Here is a 14,101-nt window from a genome sequence, read left to right on the forward strand (position 1 = left end):
GAAAAAGGAATACCTAAGTTTAGGAAAAGGGGAGTCATTTTTAGATGCATTTACTTAACAGAAATGGATTGAGGGATTACTGTATACCAGGCACTGTTCTGGATCTTAGTAACGGTGGGGCTCGGCCATTATAGATTCTGGTCTTCAGGAATCATGTCGAAAGGAACTAGGACACCTGCGCGATTTTGTGTCCATCTGAGCAAGTAGCAGCATGCCGTTAACATACTTACTTCCAGATAGTAAATGTAGGTAGAAATTTAACAGAAAGAAAGAGACTTTTTCCAAAAAAATTTAGTACCAGAGTTGATTTAAAAATTGAATGATGTTAGGAGATTCCCCTAGGTCATAAGTGCCTTTGTTTGAAAGTCTGTGCTTTGGGGATGCATCAGTCATTATCTCACAGCATAAAGACAGTGTCTGCTGGTCTCGTCCAGCCCACCATATAACTAAGGTAGTCGTGGTACAAAGAGCATTCTGTCTACCTCTATCTTCACGCTTGAGAAAGTGGAGTCTCAAAAGTATAGCGCCTACTCACTTGTTTTGATATTTGATCATAAAGATATTTCAAATGACAGAATATACCTAAACTTGTGTGTGTGTGTGTGTTGTATACACACACACTGACATGTGACGTTATATATCTCATAATGTGCATTATCGATTTAATAAAGATGGGGTCAGAAACCCCCATGAGAAGAGGCCCTGAAACTTGGGAGAAGGGTCCAAAAGAAAAAAAAATCCAAGGAAAAGCTGGAAAGAAGCAGGCTGTCCTCAGCCCTAGCAGTTTGCATGCAGCTGGAGGCAGCGAGCCAGAAACCTGAGGGGCAGAGCAGGTGTGTGCCTTCAAAAGAAAATAAACCCGATGGGGAAAGAGGTAGAAGCAGGCTGAAGAGACCAGAACAGGTTTGTTAATCTTCCCAAACATGGACACCCAAGTTGTAAATAATCTCATTTCCTTCCCAAAGAGCGGGCAAGTGGGAGCAGGACCTTTGGCCCAAGTTGCCAGGGAGCCGTGCCTGTTGTCCGCTGCAGTACAGAGCAGCCAGCGCTCTGAGTGGAGGGGCAGGCAACTGGCAGGGCGGGGACGGGCGGGGCTGGTGGAGGCGGGGCTTGAGTGATGGGGCAGGGCTGGTGGAGGCGGGGCCTGAATGATAGGGGCGGGGCTGGTGGAGGCGGGGCTTGAGTGATAGGGCGGGGCCGGTGGAGGCAGGGCCTGAGTGATGGGGCAGGGCCGGTGGAGGCGGGGCTTGAGTGATAGGGGCAGGGCTGGTGGAGGCGGGGCCTGAGTGATAGGGCGGGGCTGGTGGAGGCGGGGCCTGAGTGATAGGGGCGGGGCCGGTGGAGGCGGGGCTTGAGTGATAGGGGCGGGGCTGGTGGAGGCAGGGCCTGAGTGATAGGGCGGGGCTGGTGGAGGCGGGGCCTGAGTGATAGGGGCGGGGCTGGTGGGGGCGGGGCTTGAGTGATAGGGGCGGGGCTGGTGGAGGTGGGGCCTGAGTGATAGGGCAGGTCTGGTGGAGGCGGGGCCTGAGTGATAGTCAGGGGTGGGGCTGGTGGAGGCGGGGCCTGAGTGATGGGGCGGGGCTGGTGGAGGCGGGGCTTGAGTGATAGGGGCGGGGCTGGTGGAGGTGGGGCCTGAGTGATAGGGGCAGGGCCGGTGGAGGTGGGGCTTGAGTGATAGTGCGGGGCTGGTGGAGGCGGGGCTTGAGTAGTAGTCAGGGGCGGGGCTGGTGGAGGCGGGGCCTGAATGATGGGGCGGGGCTGGTGGAGGTGGGGCCTGAGTGATAGGGACGGGGCTGGTGGAGGCGGGGCCTGAGTGATAGGGCGGGGCTGGTGGAGGCGGGGCCTGAATGATAGGGGCGGGGCTGGTGAAGGCGGGGCTTGAGTGATAGGGGTGGGGCTAGTGGAGGCAGGGCTTGAGTGATAGGGCGGGGCTGGTGGAGGCGGGGCTTGAGTGATAGGGCGGGGCTGGTGGAGGCGGGGCTTGAGTAGAAGTCAGGGGCCGGGCTGGTGGAGGCGGGGCTTGAGTGATAGGGGCGGGGCGTGAGTGATAGGGCGGGGCTGGTGGAGGCGGGGCTTGAGTAGTAGTCAGGGGTGGGGCTGGTGGAGGCGGGGCTTGAGTGATAGGGCGGGGCTTGTGTAGTCAGGGGCGGGGCTGGTGGAGGCGGGGCCTGAGTGATGGGGCGGGGCTGGTGGAGGCGGGGCCTGAGTGATAGGGCGGGGCTGGTGGAGGCGGGGCCTGAGTGATAGGGGCGGGGCTGGTGGAGGCGGGGCTTGAGTGATAGGGGTGGGGCTGGTGGAGGCGGGGCTTGAGTGATAGGGGCGGGCTGGTGGAGGCGGGGCTTGAGTGATAGGGGCGGGGCTGGTGGAGGCAGCGCTTGAGTGATAGGGGCTCTGGGACTGAGAGGAAGGAAGTGAAGCTAAAAGAAGTAAGAGGAGGTGAGCTGAGCAGGGATGGAGTGGAAGCAGGAAGTGGGGAAAGTCGATGGCCAGAAGTACTGGAGATGCTGGTCAGGAAGGGGAGGTTGGTGCCCACAATTTCAGAGGCAGAGTGGGTCTGAAGATGGACATATCCACAGAGGGAGGCGCCCTGAATGTGGGTGACTGAGGATGAATGAAGGTCGTAAGGGCTGAAGGGACCAGGGGAGGGAGGGGATGGATTGCCCACATGGCTCTCATAGGCTCAGGAAGATGGCAAGAGCTGAAATGAGGTGAGGCTGATGTTCTCGAAGCCAGTGTCCTCCCAGGTGGATGTCGGGGTGTTCTGGGAGTTGATGACAGTCAATGATAAGAAAGTTTCAATAGTCAGGGCGGTAGCAGGTCATTAAGTCAAGAGGTTCCAGATGGATGGAGTTGCTTACTGTGGCTCAAGCATCGCAGAGGGCACTGTCCACTGACTTCAGATGTGGAAGCCTGTGTCAGAGGAGGAATCTCAGTGAGAAGGTGGGCAATTGGGTCTTGGACACCAGGCTGAGGGCAGGAGGCCTAGTGGCTTCCCAGACCTGTGCCACTTGCAGATGGCCTATTGCTTTAAATCTTAAACACACCAGGTACATTTCCCATGAAAGGCTGAAGGCTATATGGAGAGAACTGGAACACGGATCCAGGGAGAGCAACAGTGGAATTGCACATTTTTTCCTTGTAATGAAGAGGGAGCCCTGGATACCAGGGAAACACTGGGAGATTAGTGACGAGCCCTGAGACATTTTAGCTTGAGGCAAAGATTAAGTAAACATTTATATGCCAAATATCAACTAAGTGCTTAGGGAAGGGCAGATGTCTCTCTGGAGACCAACTTACCCACACGGAAGTTAATTTTTCTTTAGATTTACATAGGCATCCCAGCTGCTTCAAGCCCCTCAGGATACAAATTAGCAGAAAGTAAACTTCTAGGTCCTGGGGGTTCTGTGAGGTGTGTGGTCCCCATGCCCACCAAAAGAACGCACTAAAAAAGACCTTTGCTCTTATTAGCTCTAAGCTAATCAATCATTTAATTTAAAAAAAAAAAAGGGAAAGAAAGATAGCTAGAGTGCGCACAAATGTTCCCTAAGCAGGCAGATAGAATGTGTACCTGGGTGGTCAGGCCATCATTTTGAGTTTGGATTGCTCAAGTATTCTAAATGTCTTTTCAAAGATTCCTAGGGATGTGGCATGTGGTGTTTGAGTGTTTCCCTTCTTTTCTACAAGTCAGGACCAAGACATGTCTTTGGAGAGTTCAGGAGAGAGACCTTGGCTAGAAATTACAGAGGTGGGTGTCATTGGCTCACAGATGGTAGTTACACTCATGGAATGGCTATAATCACTCCAGGAGATTACAGAGAAGAAGAGGAGAGAGTACAGGCAACAGCGGGGGAAACCATTACTTACAGGGCGGAGGAAGGACGAGGAGCTGTGGAAAAGGGTGAGTGGACTGCAAGGCCGTGGAAGCCACGAGAAGGGAGGGTGGAGCAGCTACCGGCCAGTGGGTCTCACGCTTGAGTGTACGTTGGCATCACCTGCGGTCTTGTTAAAACACAGATCGCTGCTCTCCAAGTTTCTGATTCAGGAGGTCTGGGTTCAGGCCTGAGAATTTGCGTTTCTGGCAAGCTCCCGGGGCTGCTGCCGCCGCTGGTTAGCCAAGCCCGCTATGAAAACCTCCACCAAAGTGATAGCCAGGGAGACTGAAGGGGCTTTGGTCACTAGCTGGCCCTTGATGATCCCAGTCAAGTGGTTTCTATACAATTGTTGGGGGTAAGAGAGAGACTCAGGGTTGAGTTGAAGAAAGAACAGGTGGGCTACCAAGCACGTGTAGACTTGTCTTGTGATAAACTCGGCCATGGGGGAAAGGTGGAAATTGGGTGCTAGATATGGATCCAGTGTGTATGTGTGTGCTCTGTGTGTGTGTGCGTGCATGTTTGTGTGTGTGCTGTGCGTGGTGTCGTTCGTTACTTCAGAAATTCATCAAGTGCGTCCATTTGGCTAGGCCCTCTTCTGGGTGGTAGTAACTACAGTAACCAGGCAAGACATGCCTCCTGCCCACCCACTGCTTACTGGGCTTCAGAGCCAGGCCCACCAGTGTGGAAAGCCCACCCCTCTGCTTCCTTACCCTGTAGCTTCAGGCAAGGTACACACCTCTCTGTGTCTCAGTTTCCGTTGCCACTCCCAGGGCACCTAGTTCTCCTGGCCCTTGTGAGGCCCTCAACCAGTCTTTTTTCCTCCCTTGAGAGAGCTCAGTGGGTGACCTTGTAGGGAGAGGAGTTGCCACATGGTGACAAACAGGCCATGCTCAGCAGCCCCGAGGGAGCGAGGAAACACGGACGCCCTCAGACCGCACATCGAGAGGTCTCTAGGGAGTGGAAGCAGAGCCGCAAGAGCGTCAGGGAAGGCTGGGCACTGAGGGAGGGTGGGTGGTTTATGGAGCATAGGAATCCCACAGGGGAAAATACCTTGTCACATTGTAGAAATGTCTACCTTATTTGCCGGCCTCATTTCATTTGTATGTATAACTTTCTCTCCATACGTCTTTCCATCCTCACCTAGAATAAATTTTATTCCCTGCAGCAAGATCCAACAACAGTAGTGATGGGCTTAGCCTCAGCTCAGTCTGAGCCACATTGATTTTCCTGCCAGTGACGGCCAGAGGCAGGCAAGGAATCAGTAGGGGATATTAACGCCCCACACGGGCACAGGTACTAATTGGTTCATATAACGCTTTTCCCATGGGCTATTTTTTTGAACACTCTTCCTCCAGGTGACACCCCACAAACTTTTCTCAGAGTTGTGCGCTGATGAGATCCCCTCCTCCAAGCATCTAAAGCCCCTTGCCCCTCTGAGAGGCCCAGCTGTGGGTTTGCCGATGGGAGCTGCGGGTGTCATCGTCCTTCGGCCTTAAGGGCTTGGGGCTTGTGCCCTTGGATGGGCTCTAGACGGAGGCCTGTTGCCACCCACACTTGCAGAGTCTGCATAGAGAACAGAAATTTGGAGGGGAACTGAGTGGGCAATGCCCCATCACCTTCCAATGTGTCTTCACCAACCATAAATAGCCCAGCCTGTTTGTGCTCATCCAAACAAGGACACAGTGCAAGGGGAGAGCTGCCAGGAAAACCACTCCGGTTCCCGCTTCCTGCGCCCCTGGCCTCGCTCAGGCTGCCCCACATTTAGACGGGAAGTTTGTAGTCAAAAAATGCCTGTGATTCCTGGGACATTTTAGGCCGTGGGGTGAGTGTGTAGGGGCTCCACGGGAGCAGCAGAGCCTTCGGATCCACATTTCTGGGAAAGGGGAGCGAGGCTGCTCCTGCCCTCCCGCTGATGAGCAAAGGAAACTGGGCTCATTGCTGCTGCAATTTTGTCCTTTCCTGAAGGAAGGATTCAACCTCCCCGGGCAGTAATGGCCCCTCACAGAACACTTCTGAAGGACTGGCTTCATCTCTGCTCCCTCCACAGATGGGCGGAGCCCTCTTAATGTTGCTTATTTGCAAGAGAAAAATCTCCAGAAGCATCAAACATGAGCATTTTGATTATTACCGCCCCAAGCGTGGTGGGCAAATGCAGGGCTGGGCGTCAAGAAGCTTCCATCCAGTTTTAGCTTTGCTACCAATTAGCTGTGTGGCCTTGGGCTCATAACTCCCAGCCTTAGAGCCCAGGACCCTCGTCTGTAATAAAATGGGGGCCTGAGCCAGGTAATCTTTACCCAGTTGTTTTTTTTTAACATCTTTATTGGAGTATAATTGCTTTACATTGTTGTGTTAGTTGCTGCTGTATCACAAAGTGAATCAGCTATATGTATACAGATATCCCCACATCCCCTCCCTCTTGCGTCTCCCTCCCACCCTCCCTATCCCACCCCTCTAGGCGGTCACAAAGCACAGAGCTGATCTCCCTGTGGTATGCGGCTGCTTCCCACTAGCTATCTATTTTACGTTTGGTAGTGTATGTATGTCAGTGCCACTCTCTCACTTCGTCCCAGCTTACCCTTCCCCCTCCCCGTGTCCTCAAGTCCATTCTCTACATGTGCGTCTTTATTCCCGTCCTGCCCCAGGTTCTTCAGAACCTTTTTTTTTAGATTCCATATATATGTGTTAGCAGACGGTATCCATCGACAGAGGAATGGATAAGCAGATGTGGCACATGTATACAATGGAATATCACTCAGCCATAAAAAGAGACGGAATTGAGTTATTTGTAGTGAGGTGGGTGGACCTAGAGTCTGTTATACAGAATGAAGTAAGTCAGAAAGAGAAAGACAGATACCCAGTTTTAATAGTCAGAGCCTAAGTCTGAGATGTTGTGAGCGGGCAGCCAGGAAAGCAGGGAGGGAGCGTTCATCTCCATTGACCTCGCATCCTCAGCACATGATTGGACCAGGAGCAAGGGGTTGGAGCAAGAGAGAAGAGAGGGTATCTCTAGAAACTTCACATCTGCCATCTGTCATCGTCCCTATGAGTAGATAACTCCCTGGTGGGATGAAAGCTGGGGAAAAATGGAGGATGCAAAGGGGGCACCTCAGTGGTTTTCTGAGTACAGGGGATGGGGCTTTTCTATTTCTTTTTCCTTTCCTTTCTTTCCCAACCTTTTTTTTTTTTTTGTGCCCATAACAATTTTTAGGCACTTAAAACCCAGACATTTACATTATGGTAATAGATCCTTCTGAGGGCAGGGAGCGGAGACTGCAGAAAAGATTCATCATCTGGACTTGGGATCTTCTGCTTGCTAGGAATCAGTCCACTCTTTTTCCCTTCACCCCCCCACTCACCTCCAGAAGCGTGTGGGGTCTTTTTGGTGGTTTTTAGTTGCTGCTGTCAGTGCTGCTGTTCATTTATTTATTCACTTGTTTGCTTGCCTCGGCTTCCTGTGCACTTCAGCATCTTTTCCAGGCCACATGTCTTGGCTTAACTGTCCCAACTTGGGCTAAATTGGGGCATGCCACTGGCTGAGCTCATGTTCTCAAGGGATGCACATGGCGCATCTTCCACATTTCCAGCTGTTCACATGCCCCATCTCACGTCTCAGGTCTGAGTGGAAGGAGCAGGCCCCCCTGGGTGGGTCGGGTATGGGATTTTTGTTTATTAGTAGCACTTTTTAACTCGGGGAGCAAAGGCGATTTACCCAGCTGGCAGTGAGCTGCAGTGACACAGGCTGTCTGGCATCCTCGATGACTCAGCATCTCCAGGACCAAGAGGCTGAGTGAAGCAGCTTTGAGAAGCGGTCAAGAGCTTGGGCTCCGGAGGCAGAGTTAGTAGGTTCAAATCCAGAATCCCACCGTTCAACTAGTTTTATGACCTTTTGTCAGCAAGTGACTTCATGTCACTGAGCCTGAGTTTCCTGATCTATATAATGAAAAGAAGGGCCGCACAGGTGGGCTTCTCCAGGAAGCAAATTTTAGTATGCGAGACCTGTGTAGGGTTCAGTGCCTGTGGGGAGGGAGAAGGAAGCCGCTTTGGGCAGAGGGAGAAAAGTTGTGACGCCGGCTCCCCAGAGCCTCGGCCAAGTCCATGGGGGCTTTGGGGCTAAAATGGCCCCTCCGAGTTGTCTTATGTTGGGCTGAGATGGCTGAGACTTTTATACCGTGAAATGTGGGCCACGCTGGAAAGGCCAAGGAGGCTCTCTGCAGCTGAGGTAGTCCCTGGAGGGGCCAACAGCATTTCCACCGGCGGGGGCGACCAGCCCTTCACAGAAGGGGGCTCTGGGTGCCATGCAGAGTAGCTACTTCAAGGCGCAGTTGGGGCGATTGAATCATACACGGAAGGAGCTTATCCTAGTGCCTGGCTTGTGGCAGGCAGTCAGTAAAGCGTAGGTGCTGCTGTTACTTCTGTGGGATTGTCGGTTCCACTTATTGCTGCTGGGTGTCCTTGGGCTGGTCAACCTGTTCCCTGCGATTTAGGGTCCCTGGCCAGAGAAGCAAGGAGACTCTTAGTTGCTAGTTGCCTATCCAAGTCACGTGTTTTAAATATCCATAACCAAACCTGCTGAAGAAATACAAGAAAATACCATTATTTTGATTTAACAATCAGAGGTGAGTGAGGACAACCATGTTCCAATATCTTTATTTAACAATACCTTTATTTAACAGCTGTGGGCATAGAAACTCACCATAAAAAAAAAAAGCCCTCGCAGGAGCTAGTAAACTACAAAAGTATGAGCTTTTTCCTCTTTTGTTGAATTTAGTAACATCCTTTTTGCCAAAATGGTACCCATGTGTTGGGCAGACTGGAGGAGAACAGGGACCATCGAGGGCTGCAGCCTCATTGGGTGTCACCCGCTCCAAATGTGTGCTTTGAAGAATTTCAGAACTTCTGCTATTTTTCGGAACTGACATTCATTAGCTTTGTTGTAAACGTCTATAAATACAGTGAAAGGCATTTACAAATAGACATTGTAAAATGCTTCCACACCCACAGTCTGAACACTGTCAAAACACCAGCTGCAGCTTCCCTACTTGGAAGGATCAGAACCTTTTTTAAACTACACCTACTGTGTTTTCAAAATAGGCTTGTTTCTGGCCCTGTGTAGAAGATAATTTCAGCCGAAAGCCTGTGTCTGCTCTTGGCATGAGGGATCAGGACTTATTCAGAGAGACGGGAGGATCCCAACCTCCTTCCTTTCAGAATATGGCTGGCGCTTCAGAATCTGGGGAGCGGTCACTCACAGCTGCTGTTTCCTATTTCTTCGGGTGGGGGGATCCCTCATGACCTGGACCTCTCAGTGTAGGATTTGTAACTCCACCCCCCCCAAATGGTTCCCAGGTGAGTTCCAGGTGTGGTCACAGGGGATCACAGAGGCACCTGTGGTGGGGGAGATCCTTAAAGGAGAGTTTGTAGGTAGGGGCCAGGCAATCTCATCTTTTACCTGGATGATACTGTTGGGGAGAAAGGAGAGCGAACATAAGCTGCCTGAATTGTACAAATCTCTGTTATTAAAAGTGAAGTTTTGGGCTTCCCTGGTGGCGCAGTGGTTGAGAGTCCGCCTGCCGATGCAGGGGACACGGGTTCGTGCCCCGGTCCGGGAAGATCCCACATGCCGCGGAGCGGCTGGGCCCGTGAGCCATGGCCGCTGAGCCTGCGCGTCTGGAGCCTGTGCTCCGCAACGGGAGAGGCCACAACAGTGAGAGGCCCGCGTACTGCAAAAAAAAAAAAAAAAAAAAAGTGAAGTTTTTAGGGCTTCCCTGGTGGCGCAGTGGTTGAGAGTCCGCCTGCCGATGCAGGGGACACGGGTTTGTGCCTCGGTCCGGGAAGATCCCACATGCCGCGGAGCGGCTGGGCCCGTGAGCCATGGCCGCTGAGCCTGCGCGTCCGGAGCCTGTGCTCCGCAACGGGAGAGGCCACAACGGTGAGAGGCCCGCGTACAGCCAAAAAAAAAAAAAAAAAAAAAGTGAAGTTTTTTTAAAAAAGAGTGAACTTTAAAAGGAATGAAAAATTTACCTATAGGCTTATCCCAGAGACAACTGCTATTAACATACTGGGCTGTTTCTTGCCCATCTTTTTCCTATGTATATTTTGGTTTGTTTTTCATTGATTTTACATAGGTGTGATCATACTGAATGTCATACAACTTTATGTCTTTAGGGAATAATGCAGTTATTATAAATACATAATGCATTCCCATTTCAGAAAAAAAGGCAAATGTTCATTAATTCTACAAGTATTTTTGAGCTCCTGACGTGTACCAGGTGCTGGGCTGGTGCTAGAAATCACCCATCAGACTCCCCAGGAATAACCACTATAAAAACATGTTCTTCTAGCCTAAAAAAAAAAACCCTCTTCCTAATATATCAGAAGGGCATGTGGGTGCATGTGCAGTGAGGTGTATGTCATTTTTAACTTGTATTTGTCGCCTTGACATTGTAACATAAGCATCTGTCCCTGTTGTCATTAACTGTTTATATGTATCATTTTAATGGCTGTATAAAAGTCCATCATGTATCATAGGTTATTCAACTGTTCCCCTATTTATGAGAGACTCCAGTTCTTTTCAGTTTTTCTTTATTACAAATAATGCTGTGATAAACATCTTGATCCGCAAAACCCAGTTGGGTATTTCAGACTATCTCTTTAGCGAAGACCCGATGAACGTTTTAAATGCTATTGATATACACCCTGTTCTTAAAAATTACTTCTTTTTACCCTGCCCTGTTCCCCAAGGGCTTGGAGGTAACTTTCAAAAATGCATATAAAAGAATAAAATAGTTAAGAGTGACAGTAAAGGGGAAATAAGGGCAGAAAAGTAATACAGCCCAAGATCGGATAAGCACCACAATGGGCATAGAGTTCTCTACGGCCCTCCTCGAGAGAGAGGCTCACATTGGACTAGAAGCTTCTAGGTATCAAACCAAAGAGGGAAATGGTAGCTCCAAGATCCACAGTTACTAAAATGCACGAATAAGCCACATGTTCAGAAGCAGCCGAGTTGTTCTGAGATACACATGGTTCACTGACATGCAAATCTCCCCATCCACACCTCCAACCCCTGCCCCCATGACGTTCTCCCCAGCTGCCCACTAGGGTGTCACCTCCAACCATCCTCACCTTTGGCCAAAAAAAAAGGTCAGTGGAATTAACTGGACTTTCCTTGCCTGAGTGACCTCTCTCCCTGGACAGAACATGTGTTTTCGTAAATTTTAATCCTTGATGTGTTTCCAAAAGGACAGAGCTGTCTGGCTGTGAGTATAACTTGAGTTCAGTCTGTGAGTTGGGAAGATGACAGCACCAAATCTTTCAGGCTCTGTAGATACCAAGTAATAAGATTAAGAGCCCTCAAGAACTTTTAAAAATGAAAATGCTGGGCTTCCCTGGTGACACAGTGGTTAAGAATCTGCCTGGCAATGCAGGGGACACGGGTTCGAGCCCTGGTCCGGGATGATCCCACATGCCGCGGAGCAACTAAGCCCGTGCGGCACAACTACTGAGCCTGTGCTCTGGAGCCCGCGAGCCACAACTACTGAGCCCACGAGCCACAACTACTGAAGCCCACATGCCTAGAGCCCGTGCTCCACAATGAGAGAAGCCCTCACATCGCAACGAAGAGTAGCCCCCGCTCGCCGCAATTAGAGAAAGCCCGCATGCAGCAACGAAGACCCAGTGCAGCCAAAAATTTAAAGAATAAAAAAAAAAAAAGAAAATGCTTTCTTACTAATAGTACCACATTTCTAAAACATTTCATTCAGAAGTTTACATTCAAATTAGCAGATGCTCGGGCCCTGCCAATAAAGTTTTGAAATAAACATCCTTAATCCTGCCATTCCTGTTGGCTCACTGTCTGTCCAAGGGAGTGTGCCCCGTGGGGCCTGAGCTTCGGTAGCCGGTGGGGTGGAGAGGGGGTCTGCTACAGAAATTTGGCCCGGGGGTCCCACAGCCTTGGGAGGTTGAGGTGAGGCAGTCTCCTAAGGCACATGCACAGTCTTAGAGCTGTACTTTCTCTTGGTGGAGACGAAGCCATTGGGCCCAGCCCTGGTTCCCTGGAGTTCTCACCTCTGCTTGTCTTCTGGCCGAGGGTGCTTGAGGTTAAGAGCCAGTCTTGTTCACTTGGGAGCTGAGGGAAGCTGACCTCTGTCTACTGGGCCTTCTGCACTGTCACAAGGATACGCATGTCTCGCTGAATGCCACCCCCATCACCCCTTCTTGGGTGGGGAATCCAGAAGTCTGCCCCTTACCTCCAGGTTTACAGGTCGCCAGCTTCTGCTTTCCTCTGTCCCCATTGCCTCCAGGACAAACTAAACCCCGAGGGACTCAGCCCAGCACCGTCTGACCTTTGCCAACCTTTCTCCTCTCACTGCTCTCTGAGGATCTCAGACTTTAGCCCGGCCACACTGGGCACTCCCAGCTACCCTTGGGTCCTTGCTCCGTCATGCCTCTTACTGATAGGTCCTCTGTCCCTTTTCCTCCAAGGCCCAACTGTGATGCCGCCTCCTCTGTGTGCTCCCAGTGCGCCCCGCAGATCTCTGTCTTGACCCAGTTCTTGATTCCCTTAAGACCTGGATGTGCCTATATCTTACCCAGCCTGTGCCATGTGGGCCCGGGGCTGTCTGTCTCCCATTTAGACCACGAGACCCTCCGGAGTAGGTACGACCTGGCTTGGCCCACTCATCACCCCCAGCATGGTGGGTATTTGACAATACGCACCTGGAATAAATCTGTTACTCGTTGTGTAGTTCGGCTGCCTGGTGAGCACGGGGGGCTGTGAGATGGACTATTTCTGTTGCTTTCCCGGGAACAACTACTTGGCTTCTCCCTCTCATTTCGTGGACAAGAACCTCTCATTTTAAGGGCAAGGATCTTTTCCTATTTCACTTGCCATCACAGACCTTGGATAATCTTGTTCAGGGCTCATCCGCCTGAAAGGGTCCCCAGAGCTGCCCGTTTGGAGGGATTTGGAGGAACCTTCTGCCCATGCATGAGTGGCTGCTTCTCTCATCGTGTTGGAGGCCTGTCCCCATCATCCCAAAGGGCTGCTCCTAGCCCAGATAGAGAGGGAAGTCTCTCGTGTCCTGATGGGCACAGGGCCACCCACCCAACAGCTGTCTGATTTTACAGGCCCATGCCCCAGCGCCAGCTTTCAGGCTGCCAGATCTCAACTTGACACCTTGTGCCTGTCAACAGCCTGGGTGGTGCCTCCGCTCCAGGCCAGAAACCCTTTTTCTCAAGGTTAAAAGTAGCCGACCTTTGACAAGCAACATTGGCTAAATTCCTGGCTCCTTAAAAGGGAAGCTCCTGGGTATCGTTTGCTGGTGCTTATTTGGCCATGGGGCAGGAGCGGGCCCTACGTCGCACCCTGTGGACCAACAGGAGGGTTTGTGGTTGAAGGTGCATTGCTGAACAGTCGTTATTAAAATAGCCGTCTCTGAAAATGTGTGTGAGAGGGGAGGGCCTCCAGTCTGTCGGCCGGTTTGCACCACGGCCCATGTGGCTGGACAGCTTGTCAGCCCCCGCTGGTCAGCCCCAGAGGCGACAGTGTGACCCATCCCCCATGCAGCGTACTCCTTAACTTGTGTGCAGCGAGAAAGCTGACGAAATGACAAGGACACACACCAATTATTAAATGCCCGGACTTGTGTCTTTAATGTAGGGGTGACGGTCCAAAGATCGACTTGGCGGGCAGTTCGATCTCCGGCATCCTGGACAAGGACCTCTCGGACCGCAGCAATGACATCGGTGAGTAAGGAGAGCATTCTCGCTTCTCTGTGCAAAACTTTAAAAGAACCACAGAGCTTGATTTGCCCCTTCCACCAGCCTGATGAGAACGAACACAACCATTTAAATGCAAGGCTAACAACCCTCAGTTGGTTTTAGATATTGCAGTCTCGTAAAGATGGGAAGTAATGGTGGTTTCCACGTTAAAACAGAACGCCTGGGATTTTTACTCTCCCCGGCCTTAGGAAAAATTCCTCGCAAGGTCTAATGAAAAGAAATGTTGGGGCTTCCCTGGTGGCGCAGTGGTTGAGAGTCCGCCTGCCGATGCAGGGGACACGGGTTCGTGTCCCGGTCCGGGAAGATCCCACATGCCGCGGAGCGGCTGGGCCCGGGAGCCATGGCCGCTGAGCCTGCGCGTCCGGAGCCTGCGCGTCCGGAGCCTGTGCTCCGCAATGGGAGAGGCCACAGCAGTGAGAGGCCCCCATACCGCAAAAAAAAAAAAA

At 51.6% G+C, this 14,101-nt stretch overlaps 1 protein-coding gene across 10 annotated transcripts in view; it reads left to right on the top strand.

Moving 5' to 3' along the window:
* SH3KBP1 (SH3 domain containing kinase binding protein 1) overlaps positions 1-14,101 on the top strand; it is a 344,807-nt gene that overhangs the window by 296,461 nt on the left and 34,245 nt on the right. For all 10 annotated transcript variants that reach the window (XM_060002844.1, XM_060002847.1, XM_060002846.1 and 7 more), the window contains one exon: positions 13,534-13,619. In XM_060002844.1, the coding sequence (XP_059858827.1) occupies positions 13,534-13,619 (86 nt within the window). The remainder of the gene's footprint in view (positions 1-13,533; positions 13,620-14,101) is intronic.

Source organism: Delphinus delphis, chromosome X, assembly GCF_949987515.2.
Source record: "Delphinus delphis chromosome X, mDelDel1.2, whole genome shotgun sequence".
Classification (NCBI taxonomy): Eukaryota; Metazoa; Chordata; class Mammalia; order Artiodactyla; family Delphinidae; genus Delphinus; species Delphinus delphis.